At 40.3% G+C, this 20,987-nt stretch overlaps 1 protein-coding gene across 3 annotated transcripts in view; it reads right to left on the reverse strand.

Annotated features, from left to right (window-relative positions):
• LOC117586021 overlaps positions 1 to 19,833 on the reverse strand; it is a 52,634-nt gene extending 32,801 nt beyond the window's left edge. For all 3 annotated transcript variants that reach the window (XM_034275855.1, XM_034275856.1, XM_034275854.1), the window contains exons 1-2: positions 19,418 to 19,833; positions 573 to 1,695 (exon numbers count right to left, since the gene is read on the reverse strand). In XM_034275855.1, coding sequence (XP_034131746.1) covers positions 573 to 1,338 — 766 coding nt within the window. In that variant the 5' untranslated portion in view covers positions 1,339 to 1,695; positions 19,418 to 19,833. The remainder of the gene's footprint in view (positions 1 to 572; positions 1,696 to 19,417) is intronic.
• Positions 19,834 to 20,987: the final 1,154 nt, after the last annotated feature.

The following is a 20,987-nucleotide window of genomic DNA, read 5'->3' on the forward strand; positions in this document are numbered from 1 at the left end:
AATTGAGTTTGCAGAAAGCAAAGGCAAATAGAAAGGCTTTCCATCCAAGGATCCAAAGCTGCTGTAGATTTCAACTTTCATCCTTTTAGAGTCATTCCTTTAATATTCTAATAATGTACGGGTTAATCCCCAGTTATCTCCATTTTATCCTTAATTTGGCGGTCATCAGATAACTTTATATTTAATTCCTAGCGCTTGATTCGTGCGAGAATTTTCCCACTCAATTAGAAAAGTTCTCCGATGGCTTCCCCTCTGTTGCCTTGGCCAAACATTTGCCTCAAGCAAACAAGCTGCCAATTCATCTTCATAAATGGGCGAAAAACCCTCAACCATGTTGTGGGCGTTTGTTTTTTTTTTTGCCAGAAGGGAAACTTGAGCAGACAAACACAAATCATCGATAAAACACGATGTGTAAATGCATGTTGGCAGGGATTTCCATCAGGGGTTTACAGCCAACAAAATGTGTACCAGGCAGAGGCTTTTGATGTTGCCAGATGATGTAGGTTTTTGTTCGATTTTGTTGGAATTTGGGTTGTTTGTTTTTGTTTTTGTGTTTTTTTTTGTGTACTCACCCACATCACGTAGAAAATCGACGCTGACATTAGACAAGTGCAGTTGGAAAAAGTCGAGAAAATTGTGGAAGCCCTGTTGCACATGCATCATATCAGTGTGCAATGCTGGCGGTATTAAAACGCCCACCCGTTGAGCCTTAGGGATTGCTTTTTGGTGTTCTTTCTGCTGTCTTCTTTGACGTTGTTGTTTCTGCTGTTGCACGTACTGTTGTATCTGTCTCTTCCCCTCTTGTTGTACCTTTCGCTGCTGGTGCTGATGATAATGTTGCTGCGCTTCTTGTCCCTTATCTGGGTGTTGCTGTCGCTTCTGTTGCTCTTGCTGCTGTTGCTCTGTGTCCTGTTGATTTTGACGTCTCTGACGTTCAGCTTCACGCGCATTACGTGGGTTCCTTGTGGATGATGTTGCTCCTGTGGCTATAGCTGGTTTCCAAATTGAATTGCTGCTAAGTGTTGTTGCTGTTTCTGCTGCTGCTGCTGCTGCTGTTGCGGAAGTCCACGTAGCCACAGCTGTTGATGCTGCACCAGATTCACTTGCTTTCTTGGTCGTTTTCAGAACAAGGACACCCAATGAGGACACCGAAGCGTGAGAGATGGAACTGGAAGTGGTATAAGACGCGGAGGAGGAGGAACTGATGGAGGAGTCGGTGGTGGTAGTGGTCGAGGAGAAGCTGATGGCTAAAGAGGCAGCACTATGGGGGGAATTGAGAAAGAAGAAGGCTGTCAACAGCAGAAATAATTTAGCAATTTGACAGATTGTTAACTTCATTTATGTTGCGTATTTTTCTGTGGTTTCTGGCGGTTCGTTCTTCTTATTGTTGAAGGTTTTTTTTGCTTGTTTTGGTTTGTTGAAGGTTTTGCTGTTGAATGTATTGCTTTTGTCCCCCGAATAGTTGTTGCAATTTTAATTCTGGTATTCCTGGAGCTGCCTTCTACTTCTTAGCCCACTTCCAAGCAAAAGCTGAGCGGGCCCTTCTTTAAAGTCCACTCTCAGGGCCCTTTACATTTTGTTGCTATAGTTGTTGTTGGTGTTTACTGTATGTTGGTTGTTAATGAACTCTGACGCAGTTTGGTTCGAATTTCCCATAATTGTGTCTCCATTTGCTGGCAAATTGCAGCCTTCCGCCTGAAAATGGAAAAGAGGGGGAAAAATTGCATTTCTCATTAAAAGTTTTCACTTGAAAAGATTTCAATTGTTGTTTTCAAGTGGTGAGTACTACTATTTCAGGAGAATTGAACAACTGGGAATAGGCAGTAATATAGGGGCAGAGTGTTACTGCAAAAAAAAAGAGAGTCGTAATCTACCCTTCATACTGATGCCCGTCTCTACCCTTAACCATTTTCATTTGTCCCATTTTTATGTGCCTTCATTTCCAATTTGTTTAATGACAACGGCATTTGCTCCATATAATTTACCATTCACACACCTGACGCCTTGATTTATTGAGAGTTCTTCATCACAAGCATCTATATCCGGGTTCAGGGACTACTCCATCTACCCCTGCACACACACACACACATTTGTAAGCACACAAATTAATTAAATTTAAATTTCAAATTAGTTTAAAAGTTCCGCTGGCACATGAACATCCTCGACACACACACACACACATTTAAGACTGTACAGCCAGACAGGATAGACCCACGAATACAGACATACATACATACACATTCAGGGGCCAGACACTCACACAGTATGTCACGCACTCGCTTCCGCTGACGTTTCTACTGTTGGCAGCATTTTCATGCACGCTTAAGCATTCACCCACACACGAGCATACAGTAACCCACACAGCCTTAAAATTCTATGTATATACATATGTATGTATGTTTGAATGTGTATATCCTGCAAAAGAGAAGGAGAGAGAGGCACTTCCAAGCTCTGCATAATTCAGGGCGCAAATTCTTTTTTAGGCCTGTCTCTGGGCCATAAAAACCGTATTGCCATAAAATTGATTGTGCCTAAATAAATATTTTGTATGTTTAGATATCGTCTTCCACATCTAGAATTTCATTGAGTCACTGGACCTAGAATTTCATTGAGCTTTTTTTGGAGTTCATTGAGGGAACACAGGCCTAACTCTTTTTTGCTTTGTTTTTCCCTGTGCGTGGCCCTCATTTTGCTCACTCTGAGAGGAAGGTCACTCCGAGGAAAGGAGGTGGCACCCACCCAATTGAGGAAGAGGAAACCGCCTATCCAATCACCCATACTCTCACACACTTGAAAGCCATTTAAAGTGTAAAGTTCATTTCAGTCTCTCTTCTATTCCCAGATGCCTGGAGCTCTCTCACCTGAATCCCTGCCAATTCTTATGGTTGATTACCTGCGTAGCGCATTCGTGCGGCAAAATTTCAATTCATCAACATGACAGTCTTAACTTTCATTTAGATATTAAAATATATTGTGGCACACAACAGCTTTATGCCTGCGGGCCATTGTCATTCGATTGCCCGGAAATGATTGATGCTGCTATTTTGTTGTCAATGGGCCAAAGTAAATAATTCCACCGCCCCTACCAAAAAATTATTTCCAGTTGTCGGTGATAACGAAAATTGCCATACAATGACAATGCCCCAAGAAATGGCTGCCAGAGGGCAGTTGTCTAAAGTGTGAAGGTTAAAATGGGGCCAGGAATACACATGTCGGCCTCCCAACTGCTCTTTATTAGTGATGGATTGTGCTGGCCTTATTAGGAAGGTACAGGATGAATAAAGCAAACTTTTGGGAAAGCCAACATTGAAGCCATATGTGGGGTAATACTCGTAAGTAGTCAAATTAAGTTTGATTAAATTGTTAATTATTATAAAAAAAATTTTGTTTTAAATTGATTCATTCCCTAAAAGTTTCGATAACTTTTTATGTCTTTAATCACAGAAAACGCTGAACGTTTTTTGGTTTTAAATGTGGCAGTTCCTGAACAGATCATCGCTTTATAACCCCTCAAGAAATAGGTAGCTAAATTAGACAATTTAAAGGGAATCCAATTCAACTCGAATTAGCAATAGAAAGTGTCCTGTCAAACCATTCTCAAACGAAGGAAAACCACAGGAAAAATCTCCCACAACTTGACCTTTCAACCTCTTATCCCTTTCCATTGTGTTCGACGGTAAATGCAATCCGCAAAAGAATGAAAACCTTTTTACCCTAACGAACGAAAGTTAAAGTAAAAGTATTTGCAACGACAAAATTGCTTTTAATTTTATGGCGTTTCATGAGCAGCGTAATAAAGCAGCAAAATTGTAGTGGACAGCACTGGGTTAGCAGTGGTTACAGGGGTGCTACAGAGGAGGGTGGCACACTGAGTAAGGACTGCGTAGGGTACGGGATGGGTAGGAGTAAGAGTGGGGAGGTACGCCTGTATAACAACCATTGCTGTGATAAACAACATTGACGAGCCAACGGTGGTCGTAGTGCTCCGGCGTTTATATAAATAAACATATTTGAAACTTTCAAGGATGCGAGCCATAAAATTGTGAGTGGGAGCTTGCTGGGAAAATGCTGGTAGCTTCGCTAGAAGAAAGCTTTATTTCGAATTGCGGCTGATAGATCTTGGATGCTGTGACATTTTTCTCTTTTGCACGCCTCATCAGTTCTTGGCACTCTCCTCTCAGCTCTCAGCTCACATCTTGTGTTTTGTGTTTATTCTATTTTATTTTCCTTTTTTATTTCATTCTATCTGCCCCTCTCTCGCTCTTCCTGTCTCTGTGTGGCAGTGAGGGATGTTGCCTATTTTCATTTTGTTATTGAGTTTTAGCCCGGTTCGTCCTTTCTTAAGGGCATTATTATTAAGGTATACACAAACATAGAGATAGGGAAGTTATGGGTATGTATACATAAATGTCTAAATTGTACTCTGTAAGGGAGGGTAATATTATTTGCATGGGATGTTTCTAATGCAGAACTCTAACCAATCAAGAATTAATCCCTATATCAGCTTTGAGGGGATATTTACGTGTATGGAATATATTTAATTCGGTTTGCCCATATCCCATAAATATTAAAGCCAGGATCATTAACGAGAGTATGCCAAGTTTCGGCCTTCAATATGCTTATTTCTTTATTTTTGGTTGACGGCTTTTGGCGTCGATGGTGCGTACACGCAATGGTGCCTGCCTTCATCATCCTTGTAAATTTATAACCACTTGTTTTCCCGCTTATTTACATACATATTGACACAGCACAAACGACAGTTAGTGTGAGTGAGTATCGGACCGAGTGTGTGTCTGTATGTTCGTATCTGAAGCATCTTTAATACGCATACATATGCATTGGGCCATGACAGGCTTGAGGTCGAGCCAGGGCCGGATCTGGTCTGCGTTCAAAGAGCACCACCAGAACCAACGCCAGCACCAGCGTTGACATCTTCACCAAACTAACAATGTAGGGAGTGGATTGTACAGCGGAGGAGTATACATATGTATGTGGATTCTCTAGAGACAGTGGTTGGATGGCTGGCACTTAGGACATACAAACAAACCCTTAGCCACATTTATCAAGGGTCTGTTAGGTGTCTGCGTGTCTGCTTGTCAGTTCCTCGGCTTTATTTATCATATGCTTTCGGTTATGAACGGCTGTTGTTGACCCTACACACACAAACACACACACACACACAAACGCACAAACATGTCGTGTGGGGTCTCTTGCGACAAAGATCTTCAAAAGTGCCCCTCGATGGGCCATAAAGCTCTCCCTTGTATATAACAAATTTCAGTTCTCCCCTTTGCATACTCGTAGTTCTCGTTCTCCCCAAACAGATTAAACTGTCTCGTTTCTTGTTTATCCAGTTCACCTTCAAGCTGTTGGTGTAGCTCATGGATATGGCGACTTGATCTGCCCTCCCAAGAATCCATAAATTGTCATGCATTGCATCATTCTCCTGCGTTCTTTACGGCTTTTTTTTTTTGGTTCTCTGGTTTCCTCATTTCTCTGTTAGTTTATTTTGTTGCTCGGAGGATAAATTTATATGCGCCCTGGGCAGTGTTGTCAGTGAGTGTAATAACTCAATTATGTGGTTGTCCTGGTTGCATACAAACATATGTATGCGTCCATACTCCACCTTTCTTCTTTTGTGTTGAGTGTTTTTATCCTACGGCTGTCTAATCCTGGCCCCAAGGCTTTTCGTTTTTTTTTCTTTTTGCTAATCTTTACCTACCAAGAGAAGGGTCTTTCTTTCCTCCTCGGCAACTCAATGAATGCCATAATTTAGTTTCCCAGGGATTATTTGTTTGCTCTTTCACTAATTTCAATTTAAATTGTGAGGCTGCCCGAAAAACTTTGTCGCGTTAAATGCGACTAACCAATCTGTCGGCTGCTGGCGGCAAAATTTTCCCCGTTGATTGCGTTCGTGTTTGAGGTAACGGGTATCCTGAGTGACTTGTGTTTTTGGATGGGGGTTTGGGTTGAATTTCAGTGTGGTTTTGTTTGATGGTCTTGTCTGAAGTTCGGTTCGTTTTTAGATTGTGTTTTCGGTTAATGTCTGGATATCTGTGTAGGTTCGTTGCAAACAAATCGATTCAAAGCGCCAGATAATGAAAAGAAAACAGGAAAACATTTTCAGCTCGATCTTGTTTGCATTTGAAGCTAAATTTAAGTCATTCAAGCTAGGAAATGCCTTGATAGCAACTTTGTTTAAGTTAAACCAAACTGAACTTAAGATTATAGAAATATTTTGATTATTCCTGCATTAATTATTCATCAGCCTGCGGAAACTACATGTGAACGGTAACCTTAAGGTTATATACAGAAAATTTGGTCAATCCTTGGCAAATATTATTACCATATCACACATATGTACATAGATACATATTTACATACATACATACATACATACCATTTCATTTTTTAATCTTGGTACCATTTTGATGAAGTTCTCTGTTAATGAAAAGAAAACATGCAAACATATTCATTTGCAAAAATAATAAGATATACGCAGAGTTTTCTCAAATGTTAATTGCCTTTAAATATAACCCCATTTTAATGACTCTTTCGACACTCTTTGGAGTGTTCTCTTTAATCTCCTGCATGACTTTAAATTGAGGGATTCTTTGGTATGGAAGTGCATATCTTTGACAAACCCCAAAACCATTCGACTGGCGATGTTCTCGGTATTATTTTGGCGTCACTTTGTGGTAATGGAATGAACACATTTTTAGCTCAGTTTTGCTGTTTATTTTGGAGAAGATCTGGCGTATTTCTTAAAACAAAATTGTTTTACTATTCTACTAAATGTTTTCAACCCTTTTGAAACGTTATCGAGTCCTACTTCTCTTATTTTAAATAAAACTCCCACCATTATGGTGAATTCTCTTGCATAAATCTTTAGCGGGATACAAAAGCTCTTAGCTCTTGTATCCATGGTACGCGTAGTATCATTCTGATTGCATTCCGTGGTTATGTTTTATCTGCTCGTAGTTGTTCTTATTGCTGCCTGCCATTGGCGCTGCCGTGTTATGGCTGTTGCTGCTGCTGTGTTGCTGTGCTGTGGTAGCGCCAGAACTTACATAAAAACCCGCCCCAAGGAATGCTGCTGCGCTGCTGATGCGATGCGATGCTGACGCCGATCCCAACTCGCGTGTGCTACTCATGTGTCTTGTTTTGGCCGCCGCCGTAAAAGCCACGCGAGTGGAGTTCCTCCCTCTCTTTCCGGCTCATCTTTTTCGCCATGCTGGCGGTTATTCATGTCTAACAGAAAAGGACGCTACGCTGGAGAGGGTGTGAAAGAGAGGGGCGAGTGACACATGTAACGCTTGCAGCGTCGTGCGAAATTTTTCAACATTCGCGCGCGCTTTTTCCCCTACCCCGCACGTTGGCTGTCGTGAGCCTTAGGTTTGCCTACTTATTTTTCTTCTTGTTGTTTCGTGTGTGCTCTTATCTTTATACTTACTATTTGTTTGCCCTTTAAAGAGGGTATTACGATGTGGCCTACATATCTTAGCAAGCAGACAGTATAGCAATTGTAGTATGTATGAATTTTGCAAACATTCATAATTGTTCAAAAAAAAAATGTTCATACAAAGTGCATGACCAGATTATATACTTACTTACATACAAATGTATGTAACTTTCATAAAAGATAGATCTCAGGGTATCCAAAGAGTCGAACCCTAAGGCACATTTTTCTTTCTTGTTTTTAGGTTTTTTCGCCTACTTTTGGCGACAAAAATCTCTTGCGCAACTTTGGGAGAGAGAGAGAGAGATAGAGAGAGAAAACGAAAGGGTAGGGGCGGACTGAATGAGAGGAAAGGAAGGATTGCTCCCGTTTTGGTTTTGGTGCTTTGTTGTTTATTACCGTTACAGCTGTTGGTCCTGCCTGTCTGAGCGTGTATGTACATGTCTGTGCGTGCTCGCTCGCTTGGCTTATAAATGTGTGTGTGTGTGTGGGCGTTTGTGTTGTTTTGTTTTTTTTTCGTCTTTCCGTCTCGTTTGTTGTTTGTGCAAAAATTAGCGCCAAAGAGGCATGGGGGCATGCGGCATGGGAGCCGAATGACAACAACATGAACTTGAAGGCGTCTGCAGAAATTTTTAGCTACATGCAGGAAATCCATGCCATGCCCCACATTTGAGGCTCTTCTTCAAGAATCTGCTCTTGGAGTGTTGTTATTGTAGGCAAAGGAGATAACTTTTCGCATGATATTTGTGCCTTTTGATTGCCGTAAATGCCAATTGACATGAATGGGTTTTCTTTTCGTAACGTTGGCTTTAATCAATGGCAGACCGAAAAAGTGGGGATTTCCCAGAACTATAGTGGATTTTTAGGGACTGTATTCGTATTTGTGTGTTGCTTAAAGAGGGCGGAAAACTTTTGATTAAATGGAAATTTCAAGCAAAACTTTTAGTCAAATTAAAAAGTTGTTTGTCTTGTCTTTGATTCTGCATTTATTAGTGGACTTTTATATACAAACAGATTTCCTTTGAATTAAATTTATGATGAGTGGTACTTTTTTTCTAACTTCTAACTTCATTCATTTTTGCCGCGTGAAAGAAAAATTTAATTTTCCAACAGAGAATAAATCCTGTAATGCCAAGAAAAATCTAAAATAATTTCCATCACATTATTCGCACGAATTTATGTAAATTTTGTAGCATCCTCCACTCGCATAAATAAATAAATATACATACATATGTAGAGATGTACATACTTTCATATGTATTTACATACATTTATTTACATGGAATTATTTCGAGCTTTTCGTGTTTGTCAGCATTTTGCAGCATCCATCATTAAAATATAAGAGTAATATGAAAACGCATAAATGAAAGCTCGCTAGATACTAAGAATCTAGTACATAGAAATGTGCTCATACTATTAACACTTTAATACATACAGGTACCATAGAATATCTATGTATCTATGCTATGTTCATATGTAGGTCCTTTACCTGCCCAAGTGTTCATATAATCCATAGAGCATAAATATATGTATTTACAATAAAAAATATAAATATTTATAACATTTCGCTTTAGGGGGCTTTTTGGTTTCAGTTACAGTTTGAACCCAAATCAACGTTAAAAGCCATTTTGCATACATAGAAGAAAATTGCAAAAACGCTACTCGTTTTTCCAGGTGGTGCAAGAGGGCTTCTCAACATTTTTATTCGCATTTTATTTGATTTGCTCTTAGCTCTCTCTCTTTCTCATTTTCCCTCTTTATTCATCTCCAATCTCTTGGTTTTCCTTTAAGTGGAGTTCCAAAAGGAAAAAAGAGCTCGGAATAAAGAGCCTGGGAGCACGGCACTTAAATCGTGTAAAGGTAATAAAGGAGGAAAAGTCAGAGCCAAACGATTCCTTGTTTCTCCACTTTGGCTTGGTATTCCTTTTTTTTGCCGCAGGTCGATATCTATGGATTTCAATATACAATACATACATAAAGGATGATAAATGATTTACGACTGTTTGTCGGGTAATGTTGCCCAATTAAGTGAATTGTGTTCGAGTACGAGTATGGCTAAGTAGATACATGAATCTTTATGGGTAGCGTTGTGTGTTTCTGGGGCAGGTAAAGAAGGAGGTGTACTAAAGAAACCAATCGAGTTTGTGCGCAGACAGAGGTGGAATGACTAAGGAAATATATTTTAGTTGTGTCATGTCTCACAGGAGTTCAAGAAAATGCAAAGCATTTAATCTGCGGTAAAGCATCCTATGTGTGGAAGGAGCTTTAGTTAAAGCCAAATGTATATGTTTTATGATTTACTCTGCTGTATTCGTCTTTAAAATATGAAAACACCAAAGATACCTATGTACATACATACATATAAAAATGCTGATTGCCACAACCATCTTTCTTAGACCACTTCCAATTAAGAAAACGTTTGGGGTTTTCTGTTATCACCTTCAAATTCTAGTCATCTCTTTCTACTAAAACCTTCTCCAATTCGGTTTAAACCCTTAAATTTGTATGTTTATTTTATCCATTTCCTTCCTCACTCAGCTTAAACCCTCCTTCGGCTCACCACTTGCTTAGGTCGAACCTCTTTGATGGCTTAACCAAGTTAGCTGACAGCTGAGCCGACACACACCCACAACCAGCAACCAGCCAGCAATCACAAATATACCCACCATAGATATAGAAGGAGGCACAGCGAAAGCCCACTCATTAGTTGGCCAACAACTGTATGGGGAAAGTGTTGGTCGAGTAACTGAAAATTTATGCAGCCAAATTTGTTTATTTGTTCGGTGAGAGGCGGCCAATGCCAGTGTCATGCCGCCCCCTTTGCTCTTTGCATAAATTTTCTTGGGGTGTTCCCATACCATAAACACTTTGCAATTCCATTTCGAATCCGCAAAAATATATTAACATTCTCATCTCTCCTTCATTCGCTCGTATCTCTGTTGAGAACAAAATTTAATTATGCGCACGCTACAAATTTGTTTTCCTTCCTCAATGCTTTCCCTATTTTCCTTTGGCCTTTCTTACCCTCTATCTGTTTTTGTCTGTGTGTGCCATTTGTATTCGTTTTTTCCCAATTTCTTTTTGGGCTTTTGGCGATTTTTATTGCATTTTTGCCATTTGCTGAGCCAACTCTTTTAATGAGTTTTCATGGGGTGGGATGTGTGTGTGTGTGTGTAGGGTAACCCTTTTTCTCGGGGTTTCTTCCTTGATTCTAAGCCTCTTTTAATGCGCTGGGTCATTGCTGTGACGCAGGCAGCCTGAACACTTGGCTTTTATTATATGGCTAGGTGTCATTCTTTGGTAGGCCACCAATTGGGTTAATTGAATTTTCAGTCGAGCTGTAGACTCCTTTTGGGGTCTTCTCTGCGACATCTTCTAACTCTTTTGGGTCTCTCTTATGACCAAGAACCTCTGGATTTCACCGTCTCACTGGAACTGAAATGCTTTGGGGCTTTGCGTCCTGCGACAATCTGGCTGTCAACTAATTTCATTTAGCTCCATCTCTCTGGTGTGTGTCTGTGTGTTTCCTTGCCTTTGGGCCATGCCATGTTGGTCGGATTAGGCCATATACGACATGTGGGACAGTTTTTTGGTTATGTATGGCCCCTGATGTCTAAGCTGTTGAGGTTTTCCTCTTGCTGGTTTTAGATTTTATGTATTTTTGAGAAAATGAAAGTCTCGGTTGTCATTCCCTGCATCGCCTGACAGTTTCTTAGCCAGAAGAAAATCTTGCTGATGCATTTTACTTAGGTGGTGTTTCCGGTTTGCTTTATATCTGGCTCTCTATTTCCCTGTAACCACAGCTGGTGTCGTGTTCACATTAGGATTTATAATTGAAATACAGTCAAACTATGCGTAAAACTTGTTGAACAAAGTTTTGGGCCAAAAAAAATAAAAACAGAACATTTAGCGCCAAAGGCAATGAAAACTGTTCGTCCAAAAGGGTGCTCGTGTGTACTTGCGTGCGTGTATGTGTGTAATTGTTTTGGCCCACTTCTAAGCGCATTAGACCCACACAAAAAAAATTCTGGTAACTGCAGCGAAAATTGAAACAAATGGCCAACACAGCGGCGGGGCTTTAAAGAGGCGTACGCTTCGTACGAGGCGCTAAGAACACAAGGTTTTGTGTATGTTTTCCTGTTTCCTGTTTCCTGTTGGTGGTGGTGGTAGTGGGCACCAGGCCACGTTTAGGCCACCTGAAGCGACGACCAGTTAGCTCATTTACATTCAAATGGAAATGAGGGAAAATGTCGCACATTTTCCCGTGGCCGTGTGAAAACTTTTAATTTCCCCAGCACGAATACGAGCGTCCGAGTGGACAGGTTGCCGTTTGGTTGGTTAAATGGGGAAACCATAATCACTTTGAATGTCCTTTAATGAATTAATTTAAGTGCGACTTTGACAAATTGCAGGAGATAATAAATGGTTATGTGGAGTCTCATCACATACGTACATATATACATATATCTGTTTGTATCATTTATCTGAATGGACGTGGCGGAGTGCCAGCGTCAAGTGAATGTCAGCCCTAATGAATTTCTTTCACTAGACTTTTCCTTTCTTTTTGGCGGAAATCAGCACGCAATCCGCATGGCACTCAGCCAACTGGAAGAGTGGTTCAAATAGAGAGAGAGTGGATAGATAGAAAGTGGAATAAAGGGAGAGAGAGAAGGAGGAAAGGAGATAGAGAGATGGGCAGAGGAACATAGACATAGACCGCATTTTAAGATTACAAAGTGTGTGACAAGTTTATGAGTTTTTGGCGGCGCTTTGGCTTAGTTTCTCAGGGAGGATGATATTTACTCTCCTTCATATATGTCATAAGCTAACGCCCCATTAATATTTATCTGTCTCTTTCCCTCATTTTATTTGCCCTGCTTTCTGTGTCCGTGTGTGTTTCGGTGGTTTACCGACCATTCGAATGAGTTCATTGAACTCGCTTGCGTGACTTTAATTATGCACCGCCAACAAACACTCGGCCAAGGCCTTGGCAGGCCTAATTATAGCTGAAAAGGAAACGTAGTCAAAAGATCAAGCTACTTAAAGTATGCTCCACTTTTCTGCTTTCACTTTTCCCCTACAGAATACTCCAGTTTTCTCACCAAAGCAATCTCTAGTTTCAGGTTTATCTAGTCTTTAGAAGTATCCTCCATTTGTTGCTTTCATTATAAATACATTTGAAAATTCATCTCCTGTTTCATTTGGACCTCATCCAATTCCCATTAAATTGCTTTTCAGAGTAGCATTTTCCTTCCATATTTGGCACATATCCCTTTTAAGTTTGCTTCCATAAACCATTCTCTCCAGTATGAAGGAAGCACATCCACATATAGGACAAGTGTCACACACTCTAAATCCCGGCAAGTTTCACATTGAACCCTTTTATTTTCTTTCCTTTCTTTTTTCCCCTGTCAGCCAAAAATGAATTTTGGGCACAACCCAGAAAAATAAAAGGTAGAAAGGGAGGACGAAGAAGTGCAAACAAAGGGAAAAGTATAGTACAATTTTGTGGAGAAAAGGGCAAGCTGCCGTCGTTTGTGATATTTTTAGAGACTTCCTTTCTCTACCCAGTAAGAATTTCCATCCTGTTGTTCCCCAATTTACGTTTTCATTCAATGTTTGGGTGGCGAGTCCTTCTAGGCGTAGTCCTGGCTATAAAGTTCTAAGGCTCTTTTTGGGACTGTTTCTAAGGCTCTTTCTGTTCCTGGTTATAAAACTGTTTCTGGTCCTAGCTATGAGGCTGGTCTCTTGGTTCTATAGCTGGTCCTTGTTCCTGGCCCCGACTGTTGTTTATTGCGTAATTGTTGGAAAATGGCGCCCTCGACTTGGCTTGATTTTGACTTTGGCATTTACTTGGCTTTTGCCTCTGGCTTGTCTCCTGGTCTAGCTCCACATTCTGTTGACTGTTAGGTGAAATTAAATTGTTTGCCTTGCATGCTTTTTCCTCTAGCCAGTTCCCCTTTCCTTAGCCTGTACCTTCTGCTTTTCCTTAGACTGGTTTGTATTTGAGTTAATGCTTAGGAATTTTGATTCTATAAAAGTTTTTAATTAAAGGCATTTATTTGCCCATGTTAATTTGTGTTTATTCCGAGAGCAGCAGCAGCATCAGCTTCATCAGCAGGATGCTGCCAACAATCCTGCGGGGGCATCCGCTAATTAGGCGCATTTAATGACATTGTCAGCGGCTTCCTCTTCGTCTTGTCCTCAAGTCGTGTCGTGCAAATTACTGACCACCAATGGTTGAAGGGAGGAGAGATAGGACTAACCAGATGGCCCAGCCCCGGCACATCCATTTATATACCTTTTTATATGCAATTAGATGTCTGGAGGAAAGGGGCCTGGCACCTGCCCAGACTGCATAAATCACGGCTTGGAGTCCATTAATTTGTGCCTTGGCTTCTACCCTAATTTAGCTGAATGCTTGTAATTGCTTTCCGGAGAAAATAATTGATAGCCAAAGAAAGGCCAAAGCGAAGAACCAGCCACAGCAGCATGACTTGTGGAGTCAAAGTGGTTGACACCTTGTGATGTGAAGGAACATAAAACCGTGGTCTACGGTGTGAGTTACTCTGCTTTCAGAGTCAATTGATCCAACAGGAAGAAACCCTTCAAGGACTCGATGGCTCACTAACTACTGTCGAAACTACCGCCAATAACAAATTTCCATAACCAAAACCATATATCCAACAATTCGAATAATGAATGCATTAAACCAACATCATTAAATTTTAAATACGGCTTCAAGCAAATGACGGCCAAAGAATTATGACAATTTAAATGAGAATAAATTAAACACATTGAACAATGTTCGTCAATTGTCCGACGCACTACGTATACGCCACCGGTACTTAGCCATCATTATGACAGAACATTCAACTCTCAACCACATCCACAAGAGCATAATTATGTCATGTTTCACACACACCACAAACACACATGCAGTTGCATGGATTTTCCATTTTTAACCACACAGTCGGGCACTTACACATTTTCAACTGGAATATTCAATCAAATGAATTTGGAACTTTTAATCGTTTCCTGTTCTGCGCTTTGTTTGTCGTTTAGTCAGCTAATTAGTCGCTTCTAATTAGCCAGCATAATGTTCCCAAGATAATACTGTTTTTGGCTTTTATTTGTATCTTAAGGATACCCCCAATTGTATGGGTGTTTTTGGATGGATATTCTGTTTCGTATGCAAGTGGATAAATGTTCTAGTTAAACCGCAATTGCGAATACAATACCAGAGAGGTACAACAAATGGCATCGTTTATCATTTAGCATAACAAATTCGCAATAAATTGTATTATTGGTTTGGCTGGGGAGTGCCCCTGAGGCTGCTTTACAAATTGTTATCCATAGAAGGGCGGGGCTTTACCTATATGTATGCGGGGCATTAAATCATATTTGACAAGACAAATTAGCATGGAAGTTCTAGGGTGTTCAGGGTGCCAGTAGTGAAAGAGACCAAAAACAATGAGTGACAACAATAAAGCGTTTGCTTGCGCAATAAATGCTCAAAAGACAAGGAGTAATAGTAAATGAAGATGCAACGCACTATAGCCTTGCACATGTAAGTATAACTAAATGTAAAGGGTCCACCCATCTGCACCTTGCACACATCCAAAATGTCATCTAAGAGTATTTTAGAATTGTTTGCTTGCTGAAGCCTCTAGCAGATGGTATGGGTATGATGGTTATCCTTGAAAGTGTGCACACTATAGAAAGAGCTGAAAAGGATGTAACGCCAAGAGTATCTTAAGATTCGGATTTAAATTGTGGCGCTCCGTTCTGTACTTTTTGTTTTGCCTGCTCATACGCCTTGCCTTAGCGTTTTTCTCGCTCACCTTCGTGCAGCTTCTTTTGTCTGTTTACAGCGTGATTTTATTTAAAAAAAAATTTCGTTGTGCTTCCGTTCCAGTTTTCCCCATTTTCCACACACAATTTCCACCTACCTCCCCTGTAACCGTGTGCCCTCTTTTGGCCATCGTCTTCTGTTGACTGTTTACGCATTCGCCCAACGCTCAACTATTCATGTGTCTCTCTCTCTCTTCGTCTCTTTTTGAATGTGTGCCCTCCTCGCGTTCTCGCTTGTGTCTCCATCTCACCACCCACTTCATGTGTCTGTCTTTGTTGTCTCTTTCTTTTTGCGTTTTCAATTCCAGTCAGTTTTCCTTAATATGGCATTAAAGCAGATTGCACTGCTTTAGTGTGTGAGTATGTATTTGTGTGAGGAGTAAACAAATGGAAATCGGAAATATAATGCGTGGCAAAAAATTAGATGCAGTTGGGTGTCGAATATGAAACGGATATTTGGGTCAACAAAATGGCAAACAATATTCGTATGGAACAGTCAACATTTCAGTGGTGACCCGCAATTCAAACAGTTGAATGAAACTCTTGAAAAAAGAGAAAATATATCAATATTACTTTTACCCCATGGGTTTGTTTCAAATAAATTTGTCTTCTGATGAGACTTTCGTTTGATCGACTTACAAAATCCACTAATATTAAAATATATGAATCTTTCAGCTTCTTTTAGCTTCAGATTCTGTGGAAAAAATCTAAATATCCTACCTATTTATACGGTACATATATGCGGAGTGGACTTAATTATAGTGTTCATTCATTCAACCATTCTTCTCGTACAAAATTATAGAATACATTAAAAAAGACCATACATAACAAACGAGTGAAAACAATTCCCATAATCCACTGAATGAAACATTTGTTGTAAGTTCACATAATTAAATATCATAAATTATTCTGCCTTTTCTTTTAGTTCTATATATTTCTTTATAATTAATTTATTTCATTTCATATATAAAATGCATAAATAAACCACAGAGAGCCCACCGAAAATATATTGCGAAAAAAACCAAAAATATAATTTACATATCGCAGACAGCTTTCGCACAAAAATATTAAATACAATTCCAATTAATTAAATTGCGAAATAAACATTAAATATGATGCTGTTTAACCCCCGCTCACATGCTCCATTTGTGTTTTCCACGAAATACAAATACAAACACAAATAAATATTAAAGCACATAAAAAAAACAGAGCCAAATAAAATTGCAATGTTAAGGAAAAACAAGAAAAAATGCTTGCCAGCTTATAAAAAATGTAATAAACGATTTTTCAGGCCATTCTGTGTGGCAGAAAAGATGAAGAAGAAGGAGGGAAAGGTTAAACATCCCAAAGAAATAATTACGGGGAGTTTTTACTAAAAGCAAAACAAAAATTCAGCGGAAAAATTAACATACAATTTTTTGGAGGAAAGCCGCTTAGGTCAAATGAAATGCAGCCAACCTGAAATTGAGGGTCGCCTTTCTAAGAGACAACGAGAAAGTGAAAAGCAGCTACGCCCATCATTTCATTAGCATTCCATTGGCATTTCTGACCTGAGTAACGAGTTTCTCTTCATATTGTCCAGATTCGGGATTCGGATTTGCTTTTACGTTGGATAGGTCTTTAGTCTAGGGCTTGAAGCTTAAACTCCAATGCTAAAAAGAGTTGCGGGTGAAGGTTACAAAGAATTTGTGAAGAGGATGGTTTGTAATCTTTTTTTTAGGAAAGAGCAGTTGAGCGGGAAAAAATTAAATTTGCATGATTTGGTAGAATATTATAAGAACAAATTCTTTGGCAAATTCTCCTCTTATTAAGCTTAACATTATGAGTATCTAAGGAAAAAGCATCACATTTACCCTAGACATACGAGTATATAAAGAAAGAGCATCACAAATTCTCATTTCACTCTCTGCATTTTTCGCTTTTAATTTGCCACAAAAGCTTGGCATTAAACAAATAAAATGTTTTCTCTGCTTTCGGCCTGGTTATTGCTTGGCTAAGTGGATGCCATTTTAAAGGGGGAGGTTCTGTCTCAGGCCTGCTGACGAAGCGCTGAAGGGGACACCTTTTAATTGGACTCTCCTACGCCTGCCGAATGGCATAATGGAGTGGCATAAGTCTACTTAACACACCAACAGATTGCAACGCAAAACAACAATGCCATCACACTCATGTTCCCAGTTTTCCACAGCACTTACAGGCCCAAGGGCCTTGTGCCATAGGGCTTTGTCTTTTTCTGTTATATCCCGAAACAAGAGATTTGATTAACATTTTGTCGAAGCCTCTGTTCTGGCACCGAGAACAATGGCCAACAATGAAGCGGGAAACACAATGTGGCATTGATTTGTACATTTCTGATTTATAAGTCCTAATGTGTGGATGGATGAGCAGAAGCCTAGTCGCTAATGATTACACAAACATGACGTTACGTACGTTGGAAATACGAGTGGAATCTTTTCTCTAGACAACCCTGATTGAGTCCCGGGACCAGTGAAGCGTAGCATATGAAACTGTCTTATGTCTCCGTTTCTGGATTCTGTGGAAAAGTGGTTAAATTATGGCCTCCTGTTACACAAACAAACGGAGGTATGCCATGCAAAATTGTTTTAGACTGTGAGGGAAGTTAAAGCCACAAGACGGAAGTTGTAAAGGCAGTGGAAAACAAATGTTTCACTTGGCCTTTTGACAGCCTCTCGTAAAGCGCTCCAACTTGAGTACCGAAAATTACAGCAGCAACAATAGCAACAAAAACAAGAGAGTGTCCTTGCCGGGAACTTTTTGTTTTCACATCGCAGCATGGGTATAGGGCCTGTATGTATATTCACATAGGGACATCGGTATATGTATGTACTAGAGTATCAGAGGGTGTGTGTGTCGGTGTGTAGATTTATGTGCTGTATGTGACAAGTTGAAAAGTTTGCGACAGCACGCGGCAGGGCACTAGGAAAAGCTTAAGTCTAGCTAAGAAGTTGCCATACTTTGTCTACTTTGTAGTGAAACCATAGTCTGAGAACGAAATTAAGATGAATTTGGAGAAGACATTTAGTTGGTTAATTTAAAGAGATGGCCTTGAGATGGCGAAAGCTTTGACGGTTGCAGGAAGTGAAAGTGGGTTAATGGATAATACTTAAGGGTAATTGGTAGGGTTTTCGTGAAGTGGTTTCTTTTTGAAAGAAATGTCTGCTGAAGGTTGCCTATTGGTTGTCGAATTTATCTTCAAAACAATTATATTCTAAATTATTGTCAAAAATGCCCATAAAATTGGCTAATCAATTTTAAGTTCACACTAAATATAGTTGGAGCTCAAAGTTAAAGAGAATATCAAAAACAACGATGAAATTCCCAAATGATTTATGCCGAATGGGCACCTTAAAACACTCTAAATCAGCACAGTATTCATAAATGACACTGACCCAACTCAGACTCTATGAAAGATTGACATACCCACATACAGTCATCAAATATTAACTGCCAAGTGGCATGCAAATCGTTCCGAATTTCATCCACCTAAAAGTATTCTATTAACCTTTTCTTGCGAATGATTACAGTTCCACTCAGACTGCCTTTGTTTGTTTTGTTATATTCTTGGAAGTTTATCGACTAACCCCGCACCCAAGGAGCTGTCATTTGTTATTTGTTGAAAAATTTGTCTGTCTGACTTTTGTGTGACTTTGTCGCTTCAATTTGCGCGTGTCGCATGGCTGTCCCTGGCTTTTGTTCCTTCTCTAAGCTTTATTTATTTTATTTCATTCTTTTTCTCAAGTGGATGGATGCTGCTTCTGTTGCTGCTTCTGCTGCTGCTGTTTGGAGGGGTTATGGTCATTGTTATAACAAGCAGGTTGATTTGGCTAACAAGCAGAAGATGAAAGGGAACGAAGTGTCAGAATCCTCTGCAATTTATGAGCTCAAAGTGGAAGAGCAAGCAGAGTTATGTTGTTACTATTTAAATGCCAGAAATAACTCAAGAAGGAAAGAGGTCTCGGTCTCGGTTTCTCCCCAGCTAAGTGCTTAACTGACTTGACTTATTCTCTCTCTCTCTCTCTCCCACCATCAAATCCCTGCTGTGCGACATGGCGTATGCGTAACAATTACAAAAAGCATACTCACCCACAAACACTGTCCCTGTCCTGATGTATGCGAGGGCTTCTCCCCAGACACCACACTGCTTGCTGATGGGGTAAGCCGCTTTGAAGGCTGTCGACGGGTCAAAAAGGCTTGTCTGCCCTAGGAGATTTAGCTTGTTTGACGTCCTTTGCCTGTCTGCGACACGCGCACACTTCACTTCAACACACACAAACTCGCACGCACACTTCGAGGAATAGGAAGGCGGACTTGGACTAGCACGCACTTTCGGACAGCAGCAGGAAATCCTTTTGCCGGAGGCAATTAAAACGCTTCGACCGTTCGACTTTCGTTGTGTATCAAATGGTATTTCCAGCAAAAGCTTTTTGGTAATTGTAGACAGGACACGTTCTGTCTTGTAGTCTCATATATCCTTCAGCCTCAGCCTCTCATCACAAATTTCACTGAAAAATGTAAACGGTTTTTGGGTTTATGGGGCGGAGATTTTCGTGGAGGAATTGGCGAAACGTCTCACAAATATTTGGCAATTAAGCTCAGTGAAAGAGCGTCGGCACACGGTGCGTATGAGTGATGTGGGTGGCGGCCACTGCCAGGGCTATGGCGATGGCGGAATCGGAATCGTAATAGGAATGCCTTACGAGTACGTCGTAATGTAAGCAGGCGTCAGCCGGCTGGCGTGTGTCATCTTTAATAGCAGCCATGGCGACGACCATTTGCAGGGGGACAGGGAAAGGTATGTCCTTCCTGTTGTTGCGGTTTGTTGTGTGATCTGATCACGTATTAGCCGGGCCAACAGCCGGAGCACCGACACTCTCTGGCAGAGAAGACGTTTTACAAATGAATGTTCTACTTTAACACTAAAGGCAAAGGAAAGGTCCTCTAATCTTGTGGCTTACTTTTAAGCTGCTTCAAAAAATGCCTGGTACGTGAGTCCCATCAGAAAATATTTTAAAATCCTTTACATACGTGGGATATAAGGAGGGATCTACTTTCAATAAACCCAGTACTTCCTGGTACAATAGCACAAGAGTCCGAAAGTAAGGATATACTCTCCGATACACGAGCTTGTGATAGCCATATAAGACAAGGTAGCACACCGTAAAGAATATGGGCCAATTTCAGTTGAATAAAACATTAAAGTATCTAACATAGATCACTGCTATTTCTTTTAGCATAAATCGCACATGATTTGAGGCTTCGGACTTTGGATTTGAAAGTATTTAGTGGATACGACGGCAGCCTTTTGCTATCTTAGAAATTTATTTAAGTGCTCATATTCCATGAACATACCAACTCTTTTCGTGATCTGTTTATTCACAAAGTTCCGATTTTCTAATAGGAATCCTGTTTTAAAGATATAACACACATCCTGTTATATGGAATGGCAATTTGAACTTTCAATTTGTATACACAATTCATGATACCCTCTGTTAAAACGCTCATCAAGTAAGTTTGCCCTCAAATAGTGGCCAGAATTGTTGGACCAAGACCAACACAGCAACAGCCGCCGCAGCACCAGTAGCAGTAGCAGTAGCAGCATCAGCCCAGGCTCATTAACAGACATCCCGTCCGACTGATGCTATTGATATGCCTG

The sequence above is a fragment of the Drosophila guanche genome, unplaced genomic scaffold (genome assembly GCF_900245975.1).
Source record: "Drosophila guanche unplaced genomic scaffold, DGUA_6, whole genome shotgun sequence".
In the NCBI taxonomy this organism is placed as follows: Eukaryota; Metazoa; Arthropoda; class Insecta; order Diptera; family Drosophilidae; genus Drosophila; species Drosophila guanche.